Source organism: Homarus americanus, unplaced genomic scaffold (assembly GCF_018991925.1).
Source record: "Homarus americanus isolate GMGI-L3 unplaced genomic scaffold, GMGI_Hamer_2.0 scaffold16430, whole genome shotgun sequence".
NCBI classification, from domain to species: domain Eukaryota; kingdom Metazoa; phylum Arthropoda; class Malacostraca; order Decapoda; family Nephropidae; genus Homarus; species Homarus americanus.
Genome location: NW_024729259.1, coordinates 5,802,289 through 5,818,616, shown reverse-complemented (window position 1 = coordinate 5,818,616; position 16,328 = coordinate 5,802,289). Strand labels below are relative to the sequence as shown.

Sequence of the window (16,328 nt, the reverse complement as noted above, 5' to 3'; positions counted from 1 at the left end):
CAATGAAAAAACTAACCCAATGCCTAGTCCACTCTGCCCGCTACCTAACGAGTTACATACTGTTCAGAGGGGGTCTGGTGGCAGCGACCCTTAGAAATTAAGATTAGAGTTAAGTATTCCCCCTTAGAATTAGTGACCCCAGTCTGGCAGTATAGGGGATGTTACGTTGATTGATTTATTGATTGATTTCTCTTAGAGACTAGAACCACTCCATTCACTGCATTTGCACTGTACAGTACTTACCAACAGCTTGACCGGTTGTACACTCCTCCATACAAATGTTTGCCGATGACGCCAAGTTATTTCGGGAAATTAAGAACCAAGCGGACTGTGAAGAGCTGCAGAAGGACCTCTGTGGGCTCCAGGAATGGTCGAAGGAATGGCTGCTGAGATTCAATGTCACGAAGTGTAAGAGGATGCACCTGGGGCGTACCAACGGTAAGGAGGCGTACCATATGTCCCAACGGGATGAAGAAAATGTACTAGTTGAGACTGTGTGTGAGAAGGACCTAGGTGTGTATGTTGACAATGAGCTGAAGTTCTCGGGCCATTGTGAGAAGAAGGTAAATCAGGCAAATAAATTATTGGGTCTTATAAGAAGGTCGTTCAGATATCTAGACGGTCCGTCCCTCGTGACGATCTTCAGGAGTGAAGTGCTTCCCCATCTGGAGTACTGTCACCCCATCTGGTCCCCGAGATATGCTAGGGACTGTCAGTTGGTTGAAAATGTTCAAAGGAGGGCCACCAAGCTGGTGCCTGCACTTCGGCATCTCAGCTACCCTGCGAGATTGGAGCGCCTGAACTTGCCTAGCTTATACTACAGACGGGCAAGGGGGGACCTAGTTGAGGTTTATAAGCATCTCAGGGGGCACTACTCAGTTGAGTGTCCTTACTTGGAGCTGGCGGACGCTCGCCCCACAAGGGGTCACAGCTCAAGATTGAAGAAGCCGCAAGTCCGGAAAACCGTGAGGGCAAACTTTTTCGGAGTGAGGGTTGTAAACTCTTGGAACAATCTACCAGAAAGTGTTGTGACGGCACCGAGTGTGAGCTCTTTCAAGAGAAGACTTGACCAACACTGGAGCGGGTTCAGGTACATTCAGGAGCCGGTGCATGCCCAGTATTTGCCAACAGTGCGTGACAGAGACGTGACCGATCGCCCGGGCGGCTAGCGAGCCGACCTTTTGGTGAAGAATATAAAGGAAAAGAGTCGTGACCGATCGCCCAAGCGGCTAACAAGCCGATCAGTGGCGAAGAGGATAAAAAAAAAAAAAAATTAGTTCCCAAGATAACGCTCGCACTTGAGCGCTGAGCAAATCTAGATCTTTCTCTTTCTCTCTCTCTATATATATATATATATATATATATATATATATATATATATATATATATATATATAGAGAGAGAGAGAGAGAGAGAGAGAGAGAGTAATGTTCAAGGACAGCGGTTGAAATTCACGAACATCCTCCAGATGTCGCTAGTATTGATTCATAATGTTCGGAACTATTAATTTCTAACTAAAATACTCGCGTGAAACAGTTTATAGAATAACAGCACATAACCTACTATATAATGAGCGAACCTAAAATTATATAAAGGGATTTTTATATGATACAACTATGATATATCAGGTGAAAAATTATATCAGAAGAGCAAGAAGCCGAGGCCGGAGCCAAGACAGTCATCTGGGACAGGTCCTGGTGTCCGGGTCAGAGGTGTTGTTGACCGCCGGTGTAGTCGTCCCCAGTATAGCAATTATATTAGAAAAATGGCTCTGTCATCCACTAGGATAGCCAAGGTAGGCGAATTGATGATAATAATCGGTGTCATGTTGAGGTAAGAAGAATTGGTCGTTGTAAGTGTGTTGGTTAGAGGTAATATTGGTGTTCATAAACGTGCAGACGACAACCTCCCAACAGCTGATGTAAAGTGAGAACAGTTTCTGTCGTATAATTTTAGTAACTACAACAGCTAGATGATATGTAATGGTTAGAGTCTCTGACTACTTCGGTTTATTGCACTGTTTCCTAGGACTATATATTTATAGGTGCAGCTTCGAAATTTACAAGTCCTCAACTTAGCATGACATGTCAAAGGTCTTTGCTCCCACACTGAGAAAAATTACCCAGGCCTAGGAGAGGAAGATGTTTTTTTCCGATGGTTTAGATAAATTTAAGACTCCTTTATTCTATGGCATTTCCTTCGCAAGTTACTTCAATATATTGAGCAGTAGGAGGTTAGGTCATTTGTGAGGGAAAAGTCATATAGAAGAAAAGTGTCTTAAAATTGTCTAAACCATTGAAAAAACACATTGCCCAACTCGAGAGCCGTGGTTGGTCGAAACTACAAATTATCCAATTTTATTTATGAATAGGCTCCAATACCAGTCACTGTAAAATAGCCTGACAGACTGTTTTGGACTATTTTGCCAGTCCATTGTTTATGTAATAGAAGGGTAATTTCTTAGAACAGGACTACTACCAGAAGTTGCTCGATTTCATTCATTTTTTCCATAGAAGTTCTTATTATTAAAGTACCGTAAGGGTAAAGATTTGCTTTACCATCCCCTTCTTTTTTTACAGGGAAATATATTTTTTGGGTGTAATTTGGTGTGCTTTGTTTATATCTGAAGTTCATTTTCTTTGGAAATCCCCATTTATGAGAAACTGTCAGAAACATATAGAACTAACCAACCAAAGAAGCCTACCTAATCTAGTTCTTGTATAATGTAGTATTACTGATGCATAATTTCTCTTAGTATGCCTTATTGTGGGTAAAAATAAGTATATATTAAATGCCTCCTCCAAAAGCGTGAATTTGCTACCAGAGTTTAACAGTTAATATTATTCATGTATATAAGATTTCTGTATGTATCTTTATATAATTTAGCTAAATATCTTTCTCTTCAGAAACGGTCATTCCAACGATTATGAATACTGTAAACTCATTTAGAACTATACATCATTACTTCAGGACGAAATTGGACAGATTTGCAACAGCCAATCAACTGTAACTCTTGAGGGGGGGGGGGCATCTCTTCTGAGCTGGGAAAAAATTCACTATACTACTGTAGTTGAGTTGATGTTAGACTGCACCATTAGCCATTCATTAAAGGTGACAGGAAACTTTTCCCAAATTTATTAAAACAATTTATTGAAAGGACTACAGAGTTTGAAGTTTGAATTTAAAAAATTTCACCTCCGTAAAACTAGTGTTTGCTCCAAGTACAAGTGTTTTGTTTTAGGAGCATAATTTATGTGCATTGGTGGTACACCAGTGTCAGGTTTGCCCATCACTGCTGTGACTTAGATGTGAAAAGGGTGTTCTCCAATTTAACCCTACCAAATATTGCAGGTTTTCTCCAGGTACTGTACTCCAGTTTCTTCCTGTACTGAAAGTGGACCCATGTGGGTTACCCTTACTGGTTGTCTGTTCATTATAGATAAATTTACAGGTACTGTACTTAAACCTAAAATGAAAGAAAAATGTTCTATCATTCATCTTGTCTACAATTGGCAGGGTATGTCAGTCTACCAAACCTGATAATGTCAGAATTTTTCTATGTAAAGTTGGGTAGATCGGATCAGGTTTTGTTCATTCACTTTACCAGTTTTAAATGAGGTGCAGGGTACTGCATACTCCCTGATGATCCTTGTTTACAGGGTGAGAACACTTAAGAACTTCTTCATATACTGGGTACTTTTTTAAGATTGTAATGTAGGTACTGTATGGCATATCTATCACTTAGTAATTACTAAAAATTATAAAATCAACTCTTACAAAGTTTTCATCTCATTATTCACAGTACTGTACAGTGTTAATGTTGTGGCCCCTATTCGTAGCAATTTGCTAACCTTTCCCTGAGGTTTGGTTAATTATAAACTATGGCTTTGGGTGTGGTTACACTCCCACCAATGCAGGCCTCACAGGGTGGGGGGGGGGGCCAGAACTAAATGGGCCCTATACTTGAGAGGCAAGGGCTTTGTCTATGCCTTGGGCACTAATGAACACTGCTGTCATATGAGTATTATATATTAAACTCTGACTGCAGCAGAAACAACTAATGCATGAACCATTATTGAGTTACACCATTCTCAAAATGCTGATGTTCATTGATCAGTTCATATAGTATTTTTGAAGATTTGGTGACAAGACCCACAAATGGCAAGGGTCTACTACATTACTGTATATGAAAAGATTCGAACTGCTGAATTCTTAACACGGGATACCACCTTACTAACATGAGAAAGAGCTTGTCATCCTGGCAATTGTTAGAAATATTTTGCAGCAGTGTTGTAACTTTAAGTTCTCTACCCCTCAAAAAATTCATCTTGCAGAAGTTGTCTGGAGCACTGAGTCGAAGTTTTTCAACGAGTAGAGTTGTAGCTGCTAATCAGTTAACTGTCCGAGATGCCCTCAACAGTGCTCTTGATGAGGAAATGGAGCGGGATGAGACGGTGAGAACAGTACTTTTCTCTTTTGCTTTAAAATCAAGAAACAGCCATATGTTGTTTCCTGTTTGGTTCTCAGGTGTAAGCAGGGATAGAATTAAAAAGTGTAATTAATTTTTGTTTTTATTACATTGGCTAAACATACTTACTACGTAAGTTGGTAATGAATTTTGTATTCAGTATTACCGAGTTTATCTCAATAGTTTTTGTTATATATCTTACTGCAGGATTTATGCCATGGGATACATTTTAGAAAAGGTTGTCATAAACAAAACCAGCATAAAGAAAACAGGTTTCCATAGTAAAAGGGGATTTATGTTCTATACTGTTAAGTTTTCATGGATTCACTATACTGTATCTAAATACTGTACATGCCTTCCCAGCTAAGAGGCCATTTTAGAAGTCTTACATATGATGGCCAGTTCCCACTCTGTATAAGTGGGCTGGGGATGGGAAGGACATCCTCCCATAAAATTTACTTAAAGTTTGCCTTCAGGTAACCACTGCTAACCCATGAAAGTGTGGAGAATGGCCAGGATATGATGATACTTATACATTCAGCACCTTATATTTTGGTAAATCAAGGGTGAGTCATGTCAGAATAGTGTGTTAGATAGCTCTTAAGTTAGTACAGTAATTATTGTGCAAAACAAATTCTGCACTACACCAGATATATAAAGACATTTCTCTACAACTGGTAACAAAATCCTGAATAAGGAAGAGGATTTAAAAAAAAATGTTTTCATGAACCAATCATACATTTTGTATAAAGCAATAATCCAGAAGAAATAAATAAAAACCAGCTTGCCAAAGAATTGATGTTTTTCCATTTATGTGAGTGCACTGAATAAAACATGTGTTGTACATGTGTTGCACGCTGTATTTCCTTTGGTAATGATTTGTTATAGTGCCAGCATTGAATGTACCACATTGTACAGGTGTTCCTGATGGGAGAGGAGGTAGCTCAATATGATGGTGCATACAAAGTGTCTCGTGGCTTATGGAAGAAGTACGGGGACAAGCGAGTAATTGACACTCCAATCACTGAAAGTGGCTTTGCCGGCATAGCTGTTGGAGCAGCCATGGTATGTAAATGTGCATTTTTTGTAATTGTCTAATGTCTTTTAATTGAACTATTTTTACAATTCAGAAGAACTTCCCATGTATGCCATCTTCTACAGACTTTTGTTTAAATGCATGATAACCTGTAATTAATATCAGTGTCGGGTATTAAACTGGCTGGCTTTTGTCATCCATGAAAGTTCTGTTGTGGAGAAGAATGAAAGGAATGGGGGCACAGTAGACCCTTGCCATTCGCAAGTTTGCGATTCATAATTTCGACGATTCGCGACAAGTACTGTAGATGGTGGCTATGGTAACTAGTTTGCAAGCCTTTTCCCGCAGCACTACGAGTCGCCCCACCCAGCATCTCATGGTGTACTCTCAAAATTTTAGTGTTTCTGTGTGAAATGGCCCCTAAAAGACTGCCTAGTGTCAGTGTTAGTGGTGCTAGTGGAGTGAAATGTAAAAGACAGAAGTCAGTGATGACCTTGACAAAGAAAGTTCTATTATTAGTAAATTTAAACGGGATGAGTTCTGCCGTGGCTGGTCAGTTGTTTGGTATAGGTATACAGTAGCGCAATAAGGTAGTATAAGTTGCTATTTGCGTTTTGTCAATTTGCGCCATTTCTTGGAACCTATCCCTTAGGAATGGCAAGGGTCTACTGTATAACACACCACTGGTTGGTCCGTATGTGTAAGTCAGTAATGGAAGGAAGCAGTAGTGTCATGTAATCTATTTTCTTGTCCCATAATATTCCTTCCATGGTTGCTAAAGCCTTGGATTGTTTGATAAATATATCTGCTAATGTATGTAATGTACCTGTTCTAGGGTGGCTTACGACCTGTTTGTGAGTTCATGACCTTCAACTTCTCAATGCAAGCCATAGATCATGTCATCAACTCAGCCTCCAAGACCTTCTACATGTCTGCTGGCACGGTAATTGTTTTCAGCACAATGTATGCAATTGAACTAATAAATCCTACAGATGATGTAACTAATGGTAATTACAGTTGATAGTTGTACTACTGATGATTACTTGAATGGTGAAAGAGTTTATTAGGTTAGATGTCGGGTGAATATTTTAAAAGAGTTTTGTAGATTCTGTACATTATATTTGATAGTGTTGTTGTTCATTTATACAGAAAAAAAATTTATACTGGAGTTGTGAAAAGTGAAAGTGGGTCCCATAGGCATGAATGCCTATTTAGGGACAGTGTGGACACAACACAGGGATCTCCCAGGTTAAGCATATATGGGAAGGAGGTGGAGTCATGCAGCACCTGATAAATGCCTGTCTGTGTATTTTCCTGCCAAAATGTTAGCTTCTCTGCTGGGCAAGTGCCAGGTACATGGACATGAAATATCACTTGTCTGGCCCTTAGATTTTTATTTTTTTTGGGTGGGGGGGGTGGCAGCCAAGAAAAATGAACAAAGTTGGATTTTGTGTAGGTATTGGTTTAAGAGGAAGAGTGGGGACCTCATCATAATATGGTAATAAATACACTACATTCATATCCATTGGGATAGTGGTTTCTGAGATGAGGATTTCTGGTGGAAGTGTTTTCAGTACCCTGATTGGTTTGGGTCATTGGATGGAGATGTTGTTTTGTATGTTTGTAGATGATTGTCTTAGGAGATGAAGGTAGGATACTGTTGAGTGTGTGGGAATAGTGTTATGCTATGGTACAATTTTTGTCTGGGATGGGGTATGTTGAAGATGAAGTTGGAGGGGTGAGTAAGGTGCTGTACTGATGCGATGAATTGTCCCCCCCTGATGTCAAGGTGGTCATGATTTAGAATGTATTGTAGTTGGTTGGCAATTTGTGGTTTTCATGCCACTTGATATTGTTTAAAGGGCTTTGTTTTGGGTCTGTTAGAGGTTTCAGTTTTATGAGGCATGTTACTGGGGTCCTGTTGTTTGTATACTCTTATTAGTCATATCGAAAGCATTAGTGTTAAAGAAAGTCATAGCTGTCTTTGAGTTTTGAAACAAATAAGAAATGTTCCTGGAATACTATGCATCTGTTGAAATATATTTATGGGTTTAGCCAATTAAATTAGAACTATTTCAGATCCATGTTCCAATTGTGTTCCGTGGACCAAATGGATCGGCTGCAGGTGTAGGAGCCCAGCACTCTCAGTGCTTTGGGGCTTGGTATTCACACTGCCCTGGATTAAAGGTAAGTGCAAATTTATCCCACCAAAAATCAATTTTGAGTAATAAGTCAGCTTTACAACCGAGATTCAGGTTTTTGCAAAACTGGTATAAACGGATTTCAGAGCATTTCGGATAAGGGAAGCGGCGTGGTCACATTCCAATGGACCCTTCCTCTCTACCTCACAGCATTCGTTATAAACTTCTAATTGTATTAGAGAGATGAATTTGATATCATAATGATCCTGAATAAATTCTCTAGGAGACATTTCCAAAATGATATCCTTCAACAAAATATTTTGACATATGATGGGGATTCCATTCATTTATCCTTCCTCCCCCCAAAAAACGTAAGAATTAATGATGATACTGGCATCAATAAAATCAGTTCTAATTTAGATAGACACACCATTTGTTACCCAAATAATCTTGAATATTTTACTTAAAAGTTTGGTTAAATAAATACCGTATTTTATGCAGATTCCCTAGCAACACCACCCCCCCCCCCATACACACACACACACACACACATTCAGTGAGTTCTGCTATAACGCGTGTTTTGACAACGCGAATTGGCTCTAACGCCATTTATGAATAGAGGAACGATATTTGTATAACGCGAACGCTTGTTTGCTGTAACGCGATTTTTGCTTACCATTTCTCCAATTTTGTGGTATTAACTGTGAATATGGTAAAGAAGAATATCTCCAAGAAGCGTTCTGGTGATCGCATTCCCGGTGATGATCGTAAAAGAAAGGCTATAACCCTTGAAGAGAAGCTCGATGTTATCAACCTCAAAATCACCCTTCTCCCCCATCAAGTTATATTCATATTTTTTCAAAGTAAAGTGTTACATTTACTGTATGATTTCATTATTAGATATGAATGTAACATTTATTTAGACTGTGCTAACCTTTGTGTTAGGCTAACTACTAAATTTTTTTCGATTTCAAGTAGTAATCTGCACCTAACCCTATTTTCTCCATAAGCCCTGTTATTTCTATAACGCGAATTTCTTTAACACGATGTTTTACAAGAACACAACTATCGTGTTATAGCAGAACTAACTGTATGTTCCACTCCCCCAGTGAGCCAATTAACTTGTGTGCAAAGAAATGTATATTCCCTTAATGTGTTTGCCCTTAGGAAAATTATTTGTTGCTTTTTTCACAATATGTATGTAGGATGGTGTGTGCATGTAACGGAGAAAAAATAAATGAAGAAAGTTACGTATATCTACCTGAAAATACGAGATGAAAAACAACCATAATACCAATAGCCTGGTTGTTACAGTGATGAGTCTAACCTGGCTACAATGTTGCCAGCGATATTAACAGACGAAAATGTGAAAAAAGTTTGTATTTGTAAATCTTCATTTGTATCAGGTATTTGTTGATTTAAAAATAAATTTTGTAGGTATGACATTGTAAGAGTTCAGAAATGGTTACTGCTTAGCTACCTCTGAAGTTTTGGGTGTCTGCTGTATGGACGTTAATCGACTCGGGTTATTTTCCAAGCTTCACAGGAAAATTTCTATGGGTCTAAGCAATGCAACTCGCAGGAGCTGTATTTATTTACGCAAACAACACTGTACACGTACAATATTGATCATACTGTAAACAAAATAATGTATACTACTGTACTACTATGCTGTATATACTGTACTGGACTCACCAGCAGACTCGGTTCACTCAGCTGACTATAATGTTTAACTGTAATCATGTTTTAACACTTGCAATGGAGGTTGGGTGGGATATTAGTGGGTCATGTTACTGACCTGACCTGATGCAAAATCAGGTCACCCATTGTCGGGGTGGGGGATTAGTGGGTCTCATGACCTGAAGATGTTTTGAATAAAAACGAATGATAATATGCTCCAGTGTTTCCGACGTACTGAATGTACAGTACAGTACAGTATATGTAACTGTAATCACTTTTTCACTTTCTGAACACTGAATTCTTGGCTGGTTTTGTTCTGGTACAATAATGTACAGCACTGCACAGCACAAATTGTATAAAAAAACCAGCTATCAAGGGAACAACCTTTTACAATGGCATTAAAATATGAACTAAGCTATCCACGCAGCTGGGCCACCCATGCGCCTGGCATGTGGGGATGCGTTGGAGCATCTTTTGGAATGCCCTGAAAATTTATTCCCTGATTTAGAAATAAAAATGTGTTATGATTTTCCAGATTTTTTCTTGGAATTTACTATACTATACTCTTTGGTCTAACTTATATAGTAAGTCCTCGATATATGCGGGGATGCGTTCCTGAACACCCTCGCATAAATTTAAATTGCATACAGTACTGTATATCGAATACTTGGTTAAATGGGAAAAAATAGGATGAATTCCATAACCCAAAATGAAAATGTTCCAGACCCATTTTCAAGACAAGTTAACCATAAAACAAATCAATACAATTTTATTTTTAAAATAATAGATAAAGCAAGTGTACAGTACAGTGTACTTAACAATAAAGGCAGATACATCAACTTGTGTAGATGAGATGGTGGTGGTGTTGGAGTGATATCTGTGTAGTCATCAGAGTTGGAATCCATTTCAGGGAGTATGACATCTCGCATAAAGCTGAATTTTGTTTGCATTAATTGAATTCCTGGTAGGAATAGGGTCTTTGCATACGAGTGAATTCTCATATGATGAACTCGCATATATCGAGGACTTAATGTACTGTATTTGAATGTATTTCATCATATAAATACATTATGTACTGTACAGTATTATATGAATACAGTAATATACAGCCACTCCTCGACTTACGACCTACTCGACTTACGACCACCCGGACATACGACCGCCCCAGTCGAACCAAAATTTTGTCAAATTAGTTATTTTCAAGTCCTGACGTTAGTGATTGTGCTGTGTACTGACAAATTTTTTGTTTGTAATTCCCTTTAAATGGCTGGTATGCTTAAAAGTGAGAGTTTTGTGGTGCTGAGAAGAAAGAGACACCCATTTTAGATTTTCTATGTATTATCTTCGCATTTTTGACTTACGACCTTGATTTTAACCCCGTCGTAAGTCGAGGAGTGGCTGTATTGTACTTCCAGTGAGTCTTTCAGCGTATGTACTTGTCCATCATTGATCATCCATGGTTTGTCCTTAATCTTCACATATTTTGAACAACTGTTGGCTGATTTTTATCAACCCTGTATGTACTGTATAGTACGTACTGTATATAAGTGTTTAATTCCTTAGTAGTCAAGCATGAAAATCCTTTTTTCACTTACGTAGCCAGTGATGTAATTAATTAATAAATATTACATGTGATTTAACTATGTTAAGAGGATAATTGTGTTTAACTGAGAAAACTGGGTTTTTCAGATTCTTAGAGACCCATACTCTAAGTGAACTTGGTGTGTACACTGTCCTCATAATTTTTTATTACCAAAATAACGTGAAATTAAAGCTTAATGAATGGTTCTACCATGATTTATTGCTAAGTTTCTTTGTTAGTCTCTGGGTCTTTAGAATAAATAAGCATTAGGTAAATACAAACTTTTCCTGCACTGTACAGGAGTTGCCTGTAAATTCATTAGTAACTACCATTTATTTGTTCTCCAGGTGGTGTCTCCTTACTCATCTGAGGATGCAAAAGGCCTCTTGAAAGCAGCCATTCGTGATCCAGATCCAGTGGTTGTGCTGGAGAATGAACTCGTCTATGGCACTGCTTTTGAAGTTTCAGATGAGGTTCTCACCAAGGATTTCGTTGTTCCTATTGGCAAGGCAAAAATTGAGCGTGAAGGTAAGAAGAACTGAGGTGATGCTGTCAAATACTTTAATGGCATTTTGTCACCTAACTGAGGTTACTTTGGTTTATTCTAAACTTTAGATCTACATCAGTTTTGCATATTACTAGTTATAACAGAAGTGAGCATGCAATTGGCTTTTGTTTAATACTGTACTGTATATTGAGAGCTCTGTAATTGTGCAAGACATTTTCTTTTCTTTATCATAGGGTAAAAGATGAAGATGTGAGCAGTGTATTGTGTGAAGAAGTATTTAGAAATGAATGGATGAAAGAACATTGAGTATGATTTTGTAATAAATCGGGTTCTCTTTACACTATTTACAACATATGACCTTTAGCCAGGTAGCTCATGTTATACTGTTTGCCTTAACCCCCTGTGTATGGTGTCGCCTCTGAGCTGAATAAAATCGTCTGGCATTCGCCAAATAAAATACTAAAAGTGCTGCTCTTGTAGTGAAGGGGTTAATAGGGGTTCTAGATTATCTGACCCTACCTCATTTGGTGAGTAGAATTTATTTTTTATCTGATTTATTGAATATAACTCATTTGGAAAATGGCAGTGAAGTAACAAAGGAAACACAAGTGGGCATTAGGAATTTTACTCTTGACAAGTGTTTCAACCAAGTGGTACCACACTCCCAATCTGATTTAGATAATCAGATAGCCCAACCCTCCCTGTCACACCCACTGTCTTCACATGTCAGAAGTCACTCACAAAAGCTCCCCTCTAAAGGCAGAAACTGTTTTGGAATTGTGCTCGTCAAGTCAGGCTACTGACTGCCATTGTAGGTTGAGGTCAGCTCATAACTTTTAATTTTATTTCTAAGCCATTAATTATCAAGTGTGGACAATCCAAACCAGCTCTCCTATGATCTGATTATTAACTTTTACATAATTTTTTTACATTATGTAAATTGGAATTTGTTTCCTGTTTTATAATATTTTATGAAAATTTTCTGTAAATTTAATTCCATAAACCTGCGGGATGCTTATATTTTGACTTATTGTTTGCTTCATGAAAAGTCCTGTCATTCATATTGTAATAGTGAGTAGTAAGACAGAGTAATTTGTTGACTGTTCTCTTCTTTTCCTGCAAGTAGTGATTTTGTTAGGGTTTGTAAGGGTTTTCATTGTCTCTTATATTTCATACTCAAGTGTGAAAATTAGAGTGAAGCCACTTTTGACCTCATAAGAGTGGAGATGTTTCTGGATAACTTAACCCAGACAACAATGTTAATATATATGTAATAAGGCTGACAGTGTATTATTATAATGTGCATCATGTATAAATCAATCTCCACATATGAATTCTGAGGGTTACTTTGAGCCATTGCATGATCCATTGTGTGATTTACCAGGTGCTTGTGTCCCTGTGTGAAAAAGCTTTCTGGCTTATGTTTATCATGAATTACTCAAATTTCTTCATATACATTTTATTTTCAAAGTCTTATCACTCATATTGGCATTTTTCCTTGTTTGAAACATCTCTGTGTGTATTGTTTATATAGAGGTTTTATTCCAACATCTATTTATCATTATTGCCAAGCGAAATTACATCTAGGAATCTTTTCCACCAATCAGCTTCATCGTTACAAGACTATGGATTCATTCATAAGTTTTCTCTAGTATTGTTACGTTAACACAACCTTAATCTTCATCAGGGGTAAAGGAACTCTTTAAGGCAACTGTATATATATCTTTACCTCCTTATTGTTTGTATCTTATCGTAAACAGGGTAATTTTGCTGTTTCATGCCCATTTACTGTATTCAGCCCTGACTACGGCACTGCGTTGCCACATCTTGTACCCCAGCCCTCACATATTCACATGCTGTGGTACGTTCATGTAGAGGCAACTGTACATCCCAAAACAACAGGGTTCATACCAAGTTCATGTTAACGTGTGTTCTGGCTCACATTATAGTGTTATTTTACTGTACAATTTATTAATTTCCTTTTTTGTCAGTGGCTGAGATTTTTTAACTTTATTTTATTTATTCCTTTTATTCTAGGCCAACATGTAACCTTAGTGGCACACTCCCGTGCTGTTTTGTTAGCATTGGAGGCTGCAACTGCCCTTGCTGGTGAGGGAGTTGAGTGTGAGGTCATCAATTTACGTTCCCTGCGACCCTTGGACGAGGAAACCATTGTCAAGTCAGTAACGAAGACACACAACCTGGTGACAGTTGAACAAGGATGGCCTCAAAGTGGAATTGGCTCAGAGATTTGTGCTAGGGTAGTTGAAAGTAAGTCATTATACAGTGTTTACCTTTTATGTCATACAAAATTGTCCTGTTTGTGTGTTTAGGAAATATCATACAGTACTGTACATCCAATACCACCATCTCTACCACACATGTTAGTGGAGATTAGAGTTGCACCATTTACTTTGATTATATTTTGTTGAGGTTTTACGAATAAAGTGGATTTGATTCAGTGTGTTGCTTAGATTAGGGAATGCTTGATAGTAGGAAATAGTACTGTCTAAATGTTTCACCTCCTACTCTTCATGTGAATTGATGGCATTTTTTAGCTTCTGAATCCTTTCAGGAAGAGTACAAGCAGGACAAAGCTCACAGGGTAATATTTACCTAATAGGATTAAAAGTGAAGGGGAGGTGAACCTAGCAAAGGGAGATCAGCTCTTTAGTCAATAGCAGAGAACAAAAAGTCCTTCGTAAGGTGCTACACTGATGTTTCATTTAGAACATTTTAATTGTAGGGATATTTGTATCTGACCCATAGTCTGAGGGGGCATATTTTTCCTTTAGTTGAAGCAGCTTTCAAACTAGTACAGGTGTTACATAAATAAAAATAAAAAAATTCTGAAATTTCAGAGTAAGCAAATTCATATTTAATGGATAATTTACATTTTTGCAGGTCCAGCCTACCACTACCTCGAGTCTCCAGTAGTGCGGGTGACAGGAGTTGACGTTCCAATGCCTTATGCTAAAAGTTTGGAAATTGCATGTATTCCACAACCTCATGATGTAATCAAGGCTGTGAAGAAGGTGCTAAAGATTATAAAGTAAAAATGCACGAATTAGAAATAGCTTTTATGTTAAAGGTTCTGAAAAGAAGAAATGCGTGTACATTATTTGAGTTCCACCTAACAAATTAATATTTGGTGCACCACTTTCTTGCCAATACATTTGTATATGAAAATATATTTAAGAATTATTTTGTAAAATTGTATTCTGAAAGTAAATTATAAATTATTCTAATATCTGCAAGACATGCAGTATGGATATGTGTACTGTACAATAATATTTTGGCTGTATATAGTATTTGTTATGTAAAATGTTACAATGTGAGAATTAAACCTCCCCATTTTTACTTTATCCTCTTATTGACACCTTTATCCATATGTGTCATATTACATCAAGTTCAAAATGTAATTACGCACCTTTTAATATGGTGGTCAGCAAATACTTCTCCTAATCTTGTCTCGTAAAAAATTGTAAATAAATATGGTGTAGTCTGATGGAAATAGTAAATATGAAAGAGATAATATATAATTCATGCCAGTTCCTTCTTTTAATTATTATTTTTTCCTTATACCAGTTATCTACCTGTTGATATCTCCCATGCCTGCTCTTGCCATCAATTCAAGTTGGTGCTAACAGTCTTCACCAAGCTTCTCAGGTGCTAACTTAGCTGTACCTTCAGACCCTGGGGATGCTCTAGCAATGCTCAAATATTTGCAAATGGATTTTTAGATTTTGATTTAGCAAATACAATACAGAATATATACTCAAGTGAAACAATTGCACCTCATATCCATTTCTTTACAGGAAGTTTGGTTTTAGCTAGTAATCAGTATTTACTGCCAGTTGTAAGCAAGATTTAATTTGCCTGTTTTATTTTAATTTTATAATTGCTAAGTAGGATCTTCAAGTTCAGTTTGCAGCAGATGTTTTACAATTAATTGGAATTCAGTAGAAGAACTAAAATGATTTTTGCTCTGAATGTGACATTGAGTAAAAGATTGAACAAATGTAGCTATTACAATATACTGTACAGTAGTTGCAGATGCTGAAATAGGAAATTAGTTCTTGTATATGGTCTGAATGCAGACAAAGCAACAGCCCTGATGCCTAGGTAGTCCCTTATACTCGAGTTAATGCCTTACTGTACTGTCAGCTGCTCACTGAGCTTTGGTTGATGTTACGTACATGCTGTACACTTCATTATCATCAGCTTTGCTTTACACTTTCAGAATAAAAACCCTGGAGGTAGATTGTATTAAGAATGAGTATTGCCAAGGCAGACAAGGAAATATAAGAAAATAGGAAGGTACAGTATAAGGAAAAGTACTAGATGGAGTAGAAATAACAACCATCTCGGAAATTAAATGCAAACACCTAAGGTCTTGCAGTAAAGGTAAGACTAAAGAAATCATCAGTAGCAACAATAGCAATCAATGCTCCACTTTAATGTATCAATTTGTAATAGACTAATTGATCTCTTTTTGCCTCAGTATTGGATATCTTATTCCCTTTAGGACTTCATGTAAATTCAAGCCAAACATTACAAAAAATTCATCAAGTTTGAATTGTGAATTTTTTTTTCTCCTAACATTGATAGTTCATACTGGTCGTTTTAGTATGTCTTATGTTACCCTGATTTATGACCAGCCACTAGGCAAATGTCTGGCTTAGAGATATTAGCAGTTTAGTAATATCCAAGGTATCCACTTTATCCTGTCTGACTGTAGCAGTTAAACAGGTGTAACTTTTCACCTAACTGAACCCCTCAACTCTAAAAGAGAGAATCTCTAATTTTGGCGAGCACAGAAATGTCTTTTAAAACTGAAAGATGACAAAATCGTGACTGTCTCCCCTGACCATTCTTCAACTACTCCATGGTCAAGGTTTCTGCCAAAAAGA

At 37.5% G+C, this 16,328-nt stretch overlaps 1 protein-coding gene across 1 annotated transcript; it reads left to right on the top strand.

Moving 5' to 3' along the window:
• Positions 1-1,667: 1,667 nt before the first annotated feature.
• On the top strand, positions 1,668-14,966 carry LOC121866467 (pyruvate dehydrogenase E1 component subunit beta, mitochondrial-like). The gene is made up of 8 exons (XM_042366173.1): positions 1,668-1,795; positions 4,335-4,454; positions 5,387-5,533; positions 6,340-6,447; positions 7,584-7,691; positions 11,255-11,435; positions 13,453-13,686; positions 14,320-14,966. The coding sequence occupies exons 1-8, from the start codon at positions 1,766-1,768 to the stop codon at positions 14,469-14,471; spliced, it is 1,080 nt and encodes a 359-aa protein (XP_042222107.1). The 5' UTR covers positions 1,668-1,765; the 3' UTR covers positions 14,472-14,966.
• Positions 14,967-16,328: the final 1,362 nt, after the last annotated feature.

Coding starts and splice junctions, on each gene's coding strand:
- LOC121866467 (XM_042366173.1), top strand. CDS start 1,766: ATGGCTCTGTCATCCACTAGGATAGCCAAG. Junction 6,448..7,583: donor TCTACATGTCTGCTGGCACG/GTAATTGTTTTC, acceptor GAACTATTTCAG/ATCCATGTTCCAATTGTGTT. Junction 13,687..14,319: donor TTGTGCTAGGGTAGTTGAAA/GTAAGTCATTAT, acceptor ACATTTTTGCAG/GTCCAGCCTACCACTACCTC.